Source organism: Panulirus ornatus, chromosome 50 (genome assembly GCF_036320965.1).
Source record: "Panulirus ornatus isolate Po-2019 chromosome 50, ASM3632096v1, whole genome shotgun sequence".
Taxonomy (NCBI): Eukaryota; Metazoa; Arthropoda; class Malacostraca; order Decapoda; family Palinuridae; genus Panulirus; species Panulirus ornatus.
The window spans coordinates 2,741,697-2,758,660 of NC_092273.1; the positions used below are offsets into that span (position 1 = coordinate 2,741,697).

The following is a 16,964-nucleotide window of genomic DNA, read 5'->3' on the forward strand; positions in this document are numbered from 1 at the left end:
GCTAACACTGGAGACAGCAACAAAGTATAAAAGAAAAAAAAATATTTGCCTAAGATTTGGGAAGCAGAGGGAGATCGAAGTATTAAGAGTAAATAGTATTCCTATATTCAGAGAGAGCATATGTTTATATTTACTATTGTAAATATATTTTTCATAACTTTTTACCACTATGTTTGGTATTTGAACAAATCTATAAGAGAGAAAAGGATATATATATAATGGCTGTCAGCTGTCAGATGTTAGCCAGATGGTAAGGGAATCTGTGTCTAGCCAAAATCTCTGAAGAATTTATTTTTTCCAAATAATGAATGTTAACCTAATTCTGTACTTTTTAAGCTATAACAATAAATTGCATAATCATACTTCTCAGGGGTTTATATATCCAGGAATAACATTACTAGCTTTAAAACCATTTCTAACATGTTCCTGGTTGGTGACTGACCTGCAAAGTGTGTAGCAAGTTGAGCAGTGCAGTACAGAGGGCAACACTGTGAGAGGGTGTCACAGAGCTGCTTGGCTGCCATGCTGACACCACAACCTCCAGCTGGTACTTCTCTACTTGACCAGCTACCTGTGCCTGTGACAAGGAAAAGTCTGTTTAACAGATTCAAAAGCATTAACTTATTTCTTGAATCATATTCCTGAGTTGTTCATAATAATAAAGAAATGTTAAGTTTTTGTATGAAACAAGCTGAAAGTTTTCCCCACTTTTTTGTTCTTGCTAAATGTACAATGGTCATTAAGGTACAATTCTTGATCTTACATCATAAACCATAGTTTAAGTTAACAGTCATCTAGTAAATAAGTAATGCCTTTGTAATAGGTTAGGTTTGTAGTGGGTATGGGTGGTTAAGTTAGGTTTATATGGAATTCCAGTAGTTTTAATTACACTCCGATATACCTAATCATCAAAATACAGCTCATTTACAGGAATGCAAAGGAATAAATTGCAAATGGAGTAAGATAGACAAAATGCATCTGTAATACTGTAGGATATCCAAATGACAAATGAAATTTTCGTTTCTAAAGAAAATTCATTGCTATTCTATACGTAACTTTCTGCTATTACGCAAATTTTAGTCCAACAATGATAGCTGCAGAGCCATCCAAAATGGCATAGCGATGTGCATACAGCACAATTCCCAAATAAAATTCTCAAAAAAAGAAAAAAAAAATGCTGCCATATTCAATATCATTTCAGGCAGGTTAGCAGACTGTCCATTTAATATCATTAAATGAGTATTTCACCTACTCTTTTACCTTCTTGAATTTCTTTGTATACTTATATTCAGGCTGTTATGTTAATTGATTTCTGCAATTTCAGTTTTCACTTTTTCATTAAGTTTTTGTTTTTACTCTATATTTTTCCTCTGATTCTATGCCTACCACTTTATGGATGGGAAATTTAACATGTGTAAACTATATCAATACATACTAGTAGTATATCTCTGTTACCATGAATCTATTCTACTGACTGTAAGTACCGTACCTGATTCATATGATTTCTTAAGTGTTTATTTTGCCGACATATGCTGACACAGTAAATGTAAGCAAATGGAATTTTGCTGACATTATAATTAACAAATCTCTCAGGATTATTCATTATTTTCAAGCATACAGACACTATAAACTACACTGATGTATGCTATGGGGGCCAGAGGGAAGAACCCATTGGTTGGGTTGATTAATTTGACTTTTTTAACCTAACACTTTTCTTGTACTTCAATATGGCAAAGGGTAAGAGTTTTCTAACAACGCCTACCTGACTTGGTGAAATCTAATTTCATCATATCACTCTTCCTAATCAAAATCTTTATGGACCTCAATATCTGAAAATGATTTTCCTCTACAGAAAGTCAATAACTGCAAAATTAAAGTAGTATCCCAAAACATCAATATACAGATTGAGAACATTTACAGAAACAATGGAAAAACTAGAGGATTGCAGATGGGTCATAGGAAAACACAAGTGGATTGTAGGTGACCTACTCAACTATTATGATTTACGTTCATATTATCAGTTAACTGCCTTTCTGTATGTACTTCTATGATCCTGCTTCATGAAGTCTATTCTCAAGTAACACAAAACTCTTTGATCATTTAGATTCCCCATGGGTTATATACTCAGTATATGCAGTGCAGTAAGACATCTACTTAATTATGGTCCCACACTGTCAACTGTTGAAATACCTGGCGAATGGCAACGAACCATCCCAAACAGAGATGTGTTCAGCATGAGTATCCTGTACATTCTCAACATATATTCTTCAAAGCAAGATGCGGCAATAATACTAGTACCCTTACAGGTACCATGGTAAGGTATACATACCATGTCATTACAAGTGTATTTCCCAACTCCTCTGTACACAGTCTGTTTTTCTAAATAATCCTTTATCTACCCTACATTTCTGTTATGCTGGAGACTCGTACTAAAATATCAATATATAATTATGTAGAGCATAATCTATACATTACATTTGGCCATGCAATACAGATTCACTGGAGTAAATAAAAAATTCCTATGATCTTCCAATTTCCATACAGTATTCAGACAGACACCTTAAATCATTACCCTACGTGCAGAGAATTAAAATGATCTAACCTAACGTTAGATCCAACCATATCTAACCCGTGAACATGTGAACATAATCTAACCTAATATTTGACACCATTACGATAAAGTACCCCATATCTAATATAACTACTGCTGATCTATAGACCAATAAAATGAGATCAGCCATTAAATAAGGATGAACACATTCTACGCCAATGTACCTATGACCTCTGTGTAAGAAGTCTCTTATTTACTGTCACTAGTTTTTGTAAAGGTAATAGAAAAGCTGGATGTTATACTCTATACCTGTGAAAGTACAGTTTCAATCTCGCTGAAGAATTGTCGAAACAAATGCTGAACTTCACCCATCATAAAGGAAACACTTCCACTCCCTGAGGCAGCTGGAGAACCTCACTAATCCCGGCTTACAAAACTTCTTTCCATACTTTGTATAAATAAAAATCGTTACAATTAACTCTGATGAAATAATAATTTACATAAAAAAGTATTCTTATCAAATTTCATTGAAAAACTGATGATATAATTTTATCAAAAGTTCTAAGAAAAAGAAAAATTGTCTCAATCTCGCTCTAATGTAATGCTTATTTATAGACTGAAATGGCCCCTCAAGCTTTCCTATTTAGAATTCAGATTTCAATGAAGAGCAATGGAAAATACTAACTGAACGGAAAGACGGCATCTGTAAAAAAAAACAAAAAAAAAACAGTAATATAAAAAATAATGTAATAATAATTGTGAGATGATTTTGGATCATATGATGTATTCGGTGCCTCTAAGTAAGATTCTTTGACGGACTTTCCAGTGATTAGACAAAAACGTAAAAACTGCCTAATTTTTTTTTCTTCACAAGGTCGATTTGATACTATGCACCGTGGACTTTCCCAGGCTGGGGCTGAACATGGTAGCTTGACTAGCCTACCGCTCACACTGGACTTTTAACCCAGTAAATGTTCCTATAATAATTTTTTTTTGCAAAACTTTGTGAATATCTTTCCACGTCGTAGTTGGATATGAATGTTGGGTCTTTAGTTTCACTATTTCTTTTTAACTTATGAATGGCTTTTGATGATCAAATTTACGTTTTCAATTATATAAGATTCAAAGTTAATGGGTGACAAGGGCATACTGGTCTAACATAAAAGCCCTCAACTGCCTCCCACAAAATACTCATCTACCGTTTGCAACAACAACATACCCATTCAAAAGTCTTCATCTGTCTAGAATAGCAACAGACTCGTGCAAAAGCCTTCAGTTGTCTACAACAGCAATATCCATACAAAAGTCTTAACCACTTTAAACAGCAGTAAACTAACACATAAAACCCATCAGCTGTCGATAACAGCAAGAGATTAAAACTAGGCCAGGTGGACGGGCTGAGGAAGGCTACGGGCAACGTGGACAGGCTAAGGAAGGTCACGGGCCCAAGTGGATGGGCTGAGGAAGGTCACGGACCCAAATGCATGGACTGAGGAAGGCCATGGACCCAAGTGGACGAGCTGATGAAAGCCGTGGGCCAGGTGGAACGGCTGGGATAGGCTGGAGGCTGGGAACAAGATGGATCGGCTGGGAAAGGTCAGTAGATAGGTGGACCGGCTTGGAAAGGCCGGGGGCTAGAAAAGGCTACGGGCTTGGTGCAGTAGCTAGGAAAGGGTGCGGGTCAGGTACACTGGCTGGAAAATGCCAGGGGCAAGGTGGAACGGCGGGGAAAGGCCAAGGGTTTGATGAGGAGGCTGGAAAATGCTGCTGGCTAGGTAGTACAGCTAGGAAAAGCCGGAGGTCCAGGTGGAGCCACCGGAAAAGGCTGTGGGCTACCTGAGGTGGCTGGGAAAGACAAAAGTGCTTAAAGGAACGGCTGGGAAAGGTTGCGGGTCTGTTAGATTGGCTGGGAAAGGCCTGGGTCTAGGTGGAGCGGCTGGGAAAGGCTAGGGGTTAGGCAGAGTGGCTGGGAGAGGTCAGGAGCCAAGTGAACCAGCTGGGAAAGGCTGCTGGTCAGGTAAACCGGCTAGGGAAAGCTAGGGGCTGAGTGGAGCGGCTGGGAAAGGCCAAGATGCTGAGTGGAACGACTGGGTAAGGCCAGGGGTTAGGTGGAGTGGCTGGGAAAGGCTGCGTGCCAGGTGGAGGTTAGTCTTCTGAAAGCCATAGAAGGATCAATAAGGACCTGGCGCTGAGACGACAGAGGTCATTGGTCTGGGTTGGAAGGTGACCCGAACAGGCATCACCTAGCACAGTCAGGGACGTGGGTTCGAGCCCCTGCTGGGACATCTCGGAGGCTCGGACGAAAGGGTTTACGCTGATATTTCTTTGTTTACATGGAAGATTAAATATGTACCTAAGATTACAATTTGATCTTGATGTTCCATACGTTAATGATGAGCTACAGCAAAGTGGCATCTGTTTAGGGAGTGGAACAATGAATCAGTTTCGGTTTAACGTTGTTTTTATGGGTGCAAAATTGCCATCTAGAAGATCAAATTATGATATGCAGAGTCATACAGTCGTACTCAAGTGGTTGTACCTTTCTGCTCAATGGTTAATCATTACATCAAATATACACGTGTGACTGATGCTTTACGTCATATAATTTCCAATATACAAGTTGATTATTTAGTCTTGTTGAGAATTTTATCAATTGTAGGGCGATGTAACATACAGCATACGGAGGACCAGTGTTGTACTTTTTCAACAACCTCTTTCTACCTTATGGATGGATGTGGTACGCATGATTATGCATGATTCATAGGAATCATTGTTTAGGAATAAAGTGAACAGAACCTACACATATTTCATCCTTTCATTCTTCTGAAAAGTTACAAATATATGAAAGTCAAGTATATTGTATCAGTCAATATCACACTCCTAACAAAGAGCTTTCTATGAGCCGGAATTGTTTACGTAAACATGAAAATATTCTAACGTTGTGGTTTCTTCCACTTTTCCTCTGATATATATTTTGACATTTTCTGTTGTGTGTCTCCTGAGTTGTCAACGGCCGGCCCAGGGAATAATCTTCATGCAAGGCCATCACTCAGTCTGTTCTCAACTGACACGTTCATTTTCCTGTTATATTATTGAATGTTGATATCCAATTGCACTTCGGATTCATTCAATTTTCGGCTACGTCACTCGAGCGGGAAACGGGTTTACGAGATGTGAGGGAGCAGGTGATGGAGGTATTGTTGCTGCTGTCATGGTGACGCCCGTCCCCTGCCCGACTCTGGCCCCCCCAGCCTCACTGGTCTGCACGTCTCCACTCCGCTGTGTACTATGGACGCCAAGGTGTGCTGTGTGGGTGAGAGGGCCTTCCCCTTAACGCCCTCACTCACTCACTCCTCCCTCAGTCTCCTTCACCTTCTCCTCTACCATACCCTCCAGTTCTAACGACACCGATGACGTCATCCAAGGATGATAAATGCTTGTATGAACGCTACTCAGTGACGTCATGAACACTACTCGGTGACGTCATGACCATGAGATCCGCGCACACTCAACAAAGCTGATTGCAAGCAAAGAAAACAAACAGGCAAATAATATTCAGTTTGATTATCTGTGCACTAAACCGTGCAATTTTGTTTGCAGCATATCGGTGCTAATGTGACATTTAAAGTAATACAAAAGTGACAATGAGTGATTTGAACGAGTTATTGGTATCTATCTGGATAAAGGGCCGAGCATCTTACTAAGTAACATTATATCTCCTGCCTCCCATCTTCGCTTTAAGATTCTAAATCGCTCGTCAATATATCATGCTGAATATGGTTCTTCTAACATTGTTAAAGAAATAAAAAGCAGCAGACCCACTCTGCCGTCTACTGCACAACTGACCACACACGGGATTAAGCAAGATGCAGTCATATATATTCTGCTCCACCAGCTCCCAATTTGCTGCTTGCTTGCAGATGGATCTCAAGAGATGAAAATTATATATTCCAATTATGCAAATCGCCAGAAATCATGAAACTGTAATAACTGTGATGAAACATACGCGTTAGGGGACGAGAAAGGCGGCATCTGTAGCGCTGCCGGGCTGTTGCTACAATGCCGCGCTGCCAGACGCTCAGTTATGACAAGAAAATAGACCTATTTAGTACAAATCAATTGTAAAATGTTTCAAGGCAATATCTCTTCTGCAGATCCAATGACACTCTTTAATTGCATTTGTTGGAAAAAGTCTTCTCGGAAAAAAATGTATACCTGAAAATATCTATAAAAATTCCCATACTATAAAAAAAATGCTGCCATTATTTCAAGATACACACTACTACAGCTTATATATATATATATATATATATATATATATATATATATATATATATATATATATATATATATATATATATACGCAGATAGACAATCCTTCCGGTATGTCTATGATTATTTGATTGATCATATCAGTTAGAAAGGACATTTCTGGTGTAGCTGTCTACATATCAAGTATCGCTAGGTTCACTATCCTACTCAACCACTAATGGCACTTTCCAGCGGGTCAGGCGGAGAGCCAGCGACCAGTGGCAACCTCCCTGACGTCACCTGGGTTGCCAGGGGCCAATGGCAACCCTCAGTACGTCAATCGGGGTGCCAGCGACCAGCGGCAACCTCCCTGGACGTTACCTAGGTTGCCAGGGGCCAATGGCAACCCCCAATACGTCAATCGGGGTGCCAGCGAGCAATGGCAACCTCACCGGACGTCACCTGGGTTGCCAGGGGCCAATGGCAATCCCCAATACGTCAATCGGGGTGCCAGCGAGCAATGGCAACCTCACCGGACGTCACCTGGGTTGCCAGGGGCCAATGGCAATCCCCCAGTACGTCAATCGTGGCGCCAGTACAGTATTGGATGAAGGACCCGAGCCAGAGCAGGCCGGTGTATAGACATGTAATTACTTGGGCCTGAGCTGTGAATACCCTGCAATTAGTGACAGTCGACGTGGATAAATATTTATTTATCGCGCGAGATGTAGTGATCACCTGTGTATGTGGGTGACATTGGTGGCACTATTCTGACTCACAGTTCACCTGGGAACATTGTACTGACTCACAGTTCACCTGAGAACATTGTACTGACTCACAGTTCACCTGGGAACATTGTACTGACTCACAGTTCACCTGGGAACATTGTACTGACTCACAGTTCACCTGGGAACATTGTACTGACTCACGTTCACCTGGGAACATTGTACTGACTCACAGTTCACCTGGGAACATTGTACTGACTCACGTTCACTTGGGAACATTGTACTGACTCACAGTTCACCTGGGAACATTGTACTGACTCACAGTTCACCTGGGAACATTGTACTGACTCACAGTTCACCTGGGAACATTGTACTGACTCACAGTTCGCCTGGGAACATTGTACTGACTCACAGTTCACCTGGGAACATTGTACTGACTCACAGTTCACCTGGGAACATTGTACTTACTCACAGTTCACCTGGGAACATTGTACTGACTCACAGTTCACCTGGGAACATTGTACTGACTCACAGTTCACCTGGGAACATTGTACTGACTCACAGTTCACCTGGGAACATTGTACTGACTCCCAGTTCACCTGGGAACATTGTACTGACTCCCAGTTCACCTGGGAACATTGTACTGACTCACAGTTCACCTGGGAGCATTGTACTGACTCACAGTTCACCTGAGAACATTGTACTGACTCACAGTTCACCTGGAAACATTGTACTGACTCAGTTCACCTGGGAACATTGTACTGACTCAGTTCACCTGAGAACATTGTACTGACTCACAGTTCACCTGGGAGCATTGTACTGACTCACAGTTCACCTGAGAACATTGTACTGACTCACAGTTCACCTGGGAACATTGTACAATATCCCACTGAGGTAGTGCGACTTCTCCTGTAGTGGTGGAGGCGTCTCCCTCATGTACGGATGAGGTCATGAGGTTCCTCATGAGTGTATGGAGAGTAATGAGGTAAGTGGAGGCCTGACACACTCATTCACTCATACATAATCTGTAAAGCGTATAACAATAGCAATAAAACCAGCTCAACGTTCATAAATCAGTTATCGTTCATAAACCAGGGATAAAACCAACTCATCGTTTATAAACAAGGGATAAAACCAGCTTAACGTTCATAAACCAGGGATAAAACCAGCTTAACGGTCATAAACCAGTGTTAAACCAGCTTATCGTTCATAAACCAGGGATAAAGCCAGCTTAACGCTTATAAACCAGTGTTAAATCAGCTTATCGTTCATAAACCGGGGATAAAACCAGCTTAACGCTCATAAACCAGTGTTAAACCAGCTTATCGTTCATAAACCAGAGATAAAGCCAGCTTAACGCTTATAAACCAGTGTTAAATCAGCTTATCGTTCATAAACCGGGGATAAAACCAGCTTAACGCTCATAAACCAGTGTCAGACCAGCTTATCGTTCATAAAGCAAGGATAAACCAGCTTAATGTCAATAAGCCAATAATAAGACCAGCTTATCATGGGTAGTTTTAATAAATCTGAGGTTAAAACGTTTTCATTTCTTTAACGACCAGCTTGTGTTCTGCTGACCAGGGCAACAGCTAGTACACGGGTGAAATGGGAACAGAATTCTCCCCTCTGTTGAACATCACTAAACTAGTATACGTCCCCACTAGTCCAAGACAAATTAAACCAAAGCTTGATTTTATTAAACCAGTTTAGTTTCTTCGTTCCATATGGTCCGTTGTGCAGCCCTGAACGAGGAAGAAACTTGCTTAACCCATGTGTGGATCTGGACACATCAAACTAGTTTAAAGGCCCACCGTCTGGCTGGAGGTTTAACACCCAATAAGCAGACAAATACGCTCGTGTAAGCCAGACTTGCTAAGTTTTATTGTTCATTTCCACGGTAAGTTCATGGAACATCAAACTAGTTTAATTCCCGCGTGGGGAGCGAGATTAAACCTGTCACTCATGGCAGAGGGAGGGCCTTACGTACACCCTGTTGGTGGGGGAGGGAGGGAGGGAGAGATAGTGAGGGAGAGAAGGTACGACCCTCTGGGCGCACGACGGCACGACCCTCCAGGGAGGATAACTCACTCCCCACACCCCACCTCTCTCCCTCCCCAGGGAGGACAAGCTGGACAGATGGGGAGGAGTAAAACATACAAGTAATGGCGTTAGTTTAATGAGTGTGTTACGTAACTCTATTTTGTGACAACACTGTTCCAACAAACCAACAGATTTAACAATAACTTTATTACTTTTTCTACCTATTAACAAAATATATATTGGCAATTTTTCCCAGTGACCAATTTTCACGGATGCCAAGTTTATTGCATAACAGAAATATATAGAATATCCACGTCACAACGTAATTGTATTAGAAAATGTAAACTGGGTTACCAGTGTCGCTTACATATTGCGTGGTGAAGCACCATGGTCGTGTGACGGGTCAACCAGCGTTAACGTCACGGATACGACCCTCTATGGTCGTGACGCTGTAACATGTGCTCGATCAGTGTGACGTGAGAGAGAGAGAGAGAGAGAGAGAGAGAGAGAGAGAGAGAGAGAGAGAGAGAGAGAGAGAGAGAGAGAGAGAGAGAGAGAGACTACATATTGGAGAACTCCGAGTCTGGCTGGCGTAACCTATGACGCTAATATGGTCGACACTCGCGCAGTGTTGTGTTGTGTATTGGAACTTCGACGTTTGCTAACTGGGTGAAAAGTGTGCTAAACCACAGGGGGATAAGGGTGGGCAAGTGACTTGGGCATACACTCCCTCCTGCCCACACACACACACATACACACACACACACGGACAGGACATGGGGACTTAACGTTACACAAGAAACGTGTGAAGATGTAACATTACGGTATGAGTTGTGGATGAATGAGATAAATTGAGTTATGAGACAGTGAGTGTGGCCATCACACACAAGATGTATGACGGGAGAATGATCAACAGATGTGGCCCCCACCAGTGTACAACTCCCTCCCTGTACAGTACAACACATGTGGTCCCACCAGTGTACAACTCCCTCCCTGTACAGTACAACACATGTGGTCCCACCAGTGTACAACTCCCTCCCTGTACAGTACAACACATGTGGCCCCACCAGTGTACAACTCCCTCCCTGTACAGTACAACACATGTGGTCCCACCAGTGTACAACTCCCTCCCTGTACAGTACAACACATATGGTCCCACCAGTGTACAACTCCCTCCCTGTACAGTACAACACATGTGGTCCCACCAGTGTACAACTCCCTCCCTGTACAGTACAACACATGTGGTCCCACCAGTGTACAACTCCCTCCCTGTACAGTACAACACATGTGGCCCCACCAGTGTACAACTCCCTCCCTGTACAGTACAACACATGTGGTCCCACCAGTGTACAACTCCCTCCCTGTACAGTACAACACATGTGGCCCCCACCAGTGTACAACTCCCTCCCTGTACAGTACAACACATGTGGCCCCACCAGTGTACAACTCCCTCCCTGTACAGTACAACACATGTGGCCCCCACCAGTGTACAACTCCCTCCCTGTACAGTACAACACATGTGGTCCCACCAGTGTACAACTCCCTCCCTGTACAGTACCAGGTGGTAATCACCCAAGCGACCACACAGGGGGAGATGATGTCAGAGCTGAGATGTTCGTTAAAAGTTAAGAATGACGTGAAGACAGGCACAGCGAAACCCATGAATAAAAGACATAATGTAAAAATGCATAACATTAAGATGCAATGAATAACTTGTATAATGAATGACTGGGAGAGGAGGCAGCTGGTGACACTCGCCAGCTGGCTCTCACGACTGAAGCTCCTGGGATTTAATGTGGGCCAAAATTGTCCAGGAACTATGTGTCGCTATACGACGCCCACCCTGCTGGCCTCCTCATGTGGGCGTGAGGACCGACGTGCGTGCTTCGTGCAGAGATAATAGGTTGGACTGGCATCAGTGGTGCTTCAGCGTCCATGTCTTCTGAAGAATATTGTTGGAGGGTGGGGGTGGTGGTGTTGGAGGGTGGGGGTGGTGGTGTTGGAGGGTGGGGGTGGTGGTGTTGGAGGGTGGTGGTGGTGGTGTTGTTGGAGGGTGGTGGTGGTGGTGTTGTTGGAGGGTGGTGGTGGTGTTGTTGGAGGGTGGTGTGGGTGGTGGTGGAGGGTGGTGTGGGTGGTGGTGGTAGGGTCTTCTTGTGGTGCCCTTCAGCGGCCAGTCAGGTGGAGTCCTGGGGCAGGGGCTTCCTCCTCCTGAAGCAGTGGAGGGAGGACAGGGTTCCTGATGCTGGGGTGTGGGTGTGGGGCGAGGACCTGGGGTGACGGGTGAGGGATGGGCAGCCTGAGGGAGGGCTGGTCAGCAGGACTTCACGACCTGCCAGGCAGACCACAAGCTGGGTCAGGAGATCAAGTCCTGCTGCTGGGGAGGGACTGCAGGGGTGAGCGTTGTGGGGGTGGGGAGAGAGCTCGGGAGAGGGCACCTCTGTAGCTGGGGAGGAGGTAATGACTCTCCCCCGCGGGTTTGGGGAGGTAAGGGTCGCCGAAGGGGTTCAGCTGGGGGGAGGGGGGGGGGGGTGCTAATCATGAGGGTCCCACTTCGACACACACTGTAGTTCTGGCCCGCTTCTGACCCTTGGACCCGTAACCTCACGTCGTCGTCACTACAAAATCCCTGGGTTAATTGAAAGTGGGAGCCTGACCTGACCTGAGGTGTTTGATATACAAGGTGTATGTAGAAGGGAAGATGAGGTGAGAGGTCATGGGAAGGGGACATCAACATGTTACAATCCAAGAAATTTGAATTTTCATGGAATTGTAAATACGACATTATTTTTGTGCTCGTCCCGCTGTCGTCATGGGGTTTTGTTTATCTCAGTAACATTATCAACGTTCTATTTTTTTATCTAAGTACCATTAAGGTCGCTTCTTTTTCCCCCCAGGACCGATGTCGTCATTCTTAAAGCGTGATAAGAACCATTTCTATCGGAGACCCGTCCTGGGCACCCGCTCTCTTCTCTTATCTCACCTGGGATAAAAACTTCCACCAGACGAAGCTCTTCCCTTCTTCACGGTAAACCCTCCTCCCGTCCCTGACCTGTCCACACCACCTGGTAGTGCAGACTCCCGTCCCTGACCTGTCCACACCACCTGGTAGTGCAGACTCCCGTCCCTGACCTGTCCACACCACCTGGTAGTGCAGACTCCCGTCCCTGACCTGTCCACACCACCTGGTAGTGCAGACTCCCGTCCCTGAACTGTCCACACCACCTGGTAGTGTGCACTCCCGTCCCTGACCTGTCCACACCACCTGGTAGTGCAGACTCCCGTCCCTGAACTGTCCACACCACCTGGTAGTGCAGACTCCCGTCCCTGAACTGTCCACACCACCTGGTAGTGTGCACTCCCGTCCCTGACCTGTCCACACCACCTGGTAGTGCAGACTCCCGTCCCTGAACTGTCCACACCACCTGGTAGTGCAGACTCCCGTCCCTGAACTGTCCACACCACCTGGTAGTGTGCACTCCCGTCCCTGACCTGTCCACACCACCTGGTAGTGTACACTCCCGTCCCTGACCTGTCCACACCACCTGGTAGTGCAGACTCCCGTCCCTGACCTGTCCACACCACCTGGTAGTGTACACTCCCGTCCCTGACCTGTCCACACCACCTGGTAGTGCAGACTCCCGTCCCTGACCTGTCCACACCATCTGGTAGTGTGCACTCCCGTCCCTGACCTGTCCACACCACCTGGTAGTGCAGACTCCCGTCCCTGAACTGTCCACACCACCTGGTAGTGTGCACTCCCGTCCCTGACCTGTCCACACCACCTGGTAGTGCAGACTCCCGTCCCTGACCTGTCCACACCACCTGGTAGTGCAGACTCCCGTCCCTGACCTGTCCACACCACCTGGTAGTGCAGACTCCCGTCCCTGAACTGTCCACACCACCTGGTAGTGTGCACTCCCGTCCCTGACCTGTCCACACCACCTGGTAGTGCAGACTCCCGTCCCTGACCTGTCCACACCACCTGGTAGTGCAGACTCCCGTCCCTGAACTGTCCACACCACCTGGTAGTGTGCACTCCCGTCCCTGACCTGTCCACACCACCTGGTAGTGCAGACTCCCGTCCCTGAACTGTCCACACCACCTGGTAGTGTACACTCCCGTCCCTGACCTGTCCACACCACCTAGATTCACGAACCCTCGTCACTATACCCATTCTCATTTTCCTATTACTCAGCAGTGTCCTGGGTCCCATCAGTGTCCTGGGTCGCATCAGTGTCCTGGGTCCCATCAGTGTCCTGGGTCCCATCAGTGTCCTGGGTCGCATCAGTGTCCTGGGTCCCATCAGTGTCCTGGGTCGCATCAGTGTCCTGGGTCCCATCAGTGTCCTGGGTCCCATCAGTGTCCTGGGTCGCATCAGTGTCCTGGGTCCCATCATTGTCCTGGCTCCCATCATTGTCCTGGGTCGCATCAGTGTCCTGGTCCCATCATTGTCCTGGCTCCCATCATTGTCCTGGGTCCCATCAGTGTCCTGGGTCGCATCATTGTCCTGGGTCCCATCATTGTCCTGGGTCCCATCAGTGTCCTGGGTCGCATCAGTGTCCTGGTCCCATCAGTGTCCTGGGTCCCATCAGTGTCCTGGGTCCCATCATTGTCCTGGCTCCCATCATTGTCCTGGGTCCCATCAGTGTCCTGGGTCGCATCATTGTCCTGGGTCCCATCATTGTCCTGGGTCCCATCAGTGTCCTGGGTCGCATCAGTGTCCTGGTCCCATCCTAATAATGTTCCACTCCGCCACACGCAGAGGGACGCAGGTTAGGGAGTGTGGCGGATCAGGTGTGAGGAACACTGGCACCGAGCCATGACCTCACCAGACGTGTCACGAGAGCAGCTGGTCCAGTGGCTCTTCCTTACCATGTCAAGGGAAAACTTTATATCTATCTACCTATCTATCTATCGTATATATATATATATATATATATATATATATATATATATATATATATATATATATATATATATATATATATCCTCAACCTGGATTTTTGGCGGTAATGTAAATGTTTACAATGCACTTGGTGTAGAGCATCTGCTTGTAACACTTACGACGTACAAACGTACACTAACATTGTACGAGGAAGGTGAACAGGGCAGCTTGTCAACAGAGTTAGTCATTTGTTTGTCTCGTGACAGACGGATGACTGCCTCGTGACTGCCAGTTGTCATATGACACTCATCTGTCAGACTCTGGCCTGACTGGGGGTTATTCATTAAAAGTGGCGTCTGACGTGCCCGTTTCCATATTGACGCAGGTGACAGGGTTCGACACCCTAGGCTAGGATAATTGTTAGGTCGTTTCACCAACCGTGGCTACACCATCTTATCTATCAATCTCTCCATCTACTTGCCTGTATCATTATGAATATAGATAGAGAGATAGATTGAGTGACTGACTGATAGACAGATAGATATACAGACAGACGTGATACATACATTATCAGCTGACGTACCAGAGTCGCGCGACTGTCTTCCCTAACGATTGTTTTCCTCAGCTACCACTTGTTCCACTCCCCCCCCCCCCCTCCTAATTCATTTTGAGATTTACTGGTTTGAGCTTCACATCAGATTTGCCTCGTGCTTCTCCCTGGTTGGGTAATTACCTCACAGCCGTGAGTGTGTCTGGTAGTTCCAGCTGGGGACGTCAAGCAATTTTCCTGGGTCTGTTTTGGAAACATTTCGTCGCTATGTTTTGTTTAGCGTCCATCCGGCAACGGTTCCCTCCGTCCGGATGTGACGTTACTCAAGCCAAGCTTAACAGTGTCATCGCTTACAACACTGATGCAACAGACATCCTAAATATATGAAATAATTCTGAAATCTATAGTTAGAGATACAGAGAGAAAAACAACGCAGTCAACATCAAAGACAAAACAATGAATGGAAAATCGAGGGGGAAGTCGAAGTAATTCCTTACTTTCGGACTATGTGTCGCCCGGGCTGGCGAGGGGCCCGTCAGCTGGCCATAAAAGGAAGACTTGCTCATACACCCAAATGTGAGTTTAATACATGATTGATGACTTGGGTAAGAAGTGAAGAAACGGTGTATATCCCTGGCGCCAGCAGGTGGTCCCTACCTCCCCCTGAGCTTCAAAATGACATCTAGGGCTATTTTGTGATGTGAAAATTTCCCCATTATACTTGCCTTAACAACTCTAGCACGGCAGTACGACCCTTGAGTACGAGGTTACGATCATTAGCTATGATGGCTTTGTCTTTGACCTGACCCATAATGGTTAGATCAAAGGCCAGGCATCGTACCGTCGTGCTCAATGGTCGTTCCCTGATGCTAAAGAGATCCGGTAATTTCACACATCCGGAATCAAACATTTGCAACTTGATGTCTCGAGTACAACCTCTAGAGCAGTACTGATACGAGACACATAAGACATTATAGAGAAGAATTCCCACACATGTTATTACTGGGTGTTGTTTATACAAACAGTCGTCATGGGAGAAGGTGACTTACTTAACAACGGAGGGAGGAGAGGGGGGGGGTGGAGGGAGGTGGAGAGATCTCGGTGATACGATGGTAAATGACTCTGGATCAAACAAGCAGTTCCAGAAACAATAACTGTACAGAATTTCAGTCACAATTATTCTGTACCCATTATCCATACAACCACGTACAAAGCTTGTGTCTCCCCTGATGATGTGATTATTACACGAAAGTGCACTTGGGAACTTATCGTGTTTCATTTTCCCCGTGTATATATATATATATATATATATATATATATATATATATATATATATATATATATTTTTTTTTTTTTTTTTTTTTTCATACTATTCGCTATTTCCCGCGATATATATATACACACAGACGGGCGCGCACGCGCCAGACGGCACTCCACCAACTAAGGGGTTGGGGGTTGGGGTGGTGGGTGGTGGGGTGGCGGACCTGCATTACATGGTGTTTCGTGCAGAACAACACCAGAAGCGACTGCCTGGCCAGCCAGTCAGCCAATAATTGTGAGGTGTGAAATCGGGGATTTCCATGTGAGAGGCGTGTAACACAGAGCGATATATTCCTTTGATGGTCGTCTCTGATAATCAGTGTTCATGCAGACATTTCCCGCGGCTAACATTACCAATGATAACATTGTGTTTACTTCTGATACGCAGCCGATGTGACGTCATGATGTAAACATCCGCCCGCCAAAACGTCGTTCCTTTAGCTATTAATTTTTCCAATACAAAATATTCTTTGAGGCCGAAGATGAAACTGTCCTGATTACAGGAGAGAGAGAGAGAGAGAGAGAGAGAGAGAGAGAGAGAGAGAGAGAGAGAGAGAGAGAGAGAGAGAGAGAGAGAGAGAGAGACGGTAGGATAGATAAAGACGAGCCAGTGTTGCCCTGGGCGTGGGGAAGTGTGGC

The 16,964-nt window shown here is 45.2% G+C and overlaps 1 protein-coding gene across 2 annotated transcripts in view; it reads right to left on the reverse strand.

Annotated features, from left to right (window-relative positions):
• The window catches only part of LOC139764491 (uncharacterized), a 299,229-nt gene that overhangs the window by 13,283 nt on the left and 268,982 nt on the right, over nucleotides 1-16,964 (reverse strand). Inside the window, exons 1-2 of one of the 2 annotated variants that reach the window (XM_071691084.1) lie at nucleotides 2,861-3,009; nucleotides 443-577 (exon numbers count right to left, since the gene is read on the reverse strand). In XM_071691084.1, coding sequence (XP_071547185.1) covers nucleotides 443-577; nucleotides 2,861-2,926 — 201 coding nt within the window. In that variant the 5' untranslated portion in view covers nucleotides 2,927-3,009. Of the gene's footprint in view, nucleotides 1-442; nucleotides 578-2,860; nucleotides 3,010-16,964 lie in introns of those variants that run through there. The other variant, XM_071691085.1, reaches the window with a different exon arrangement.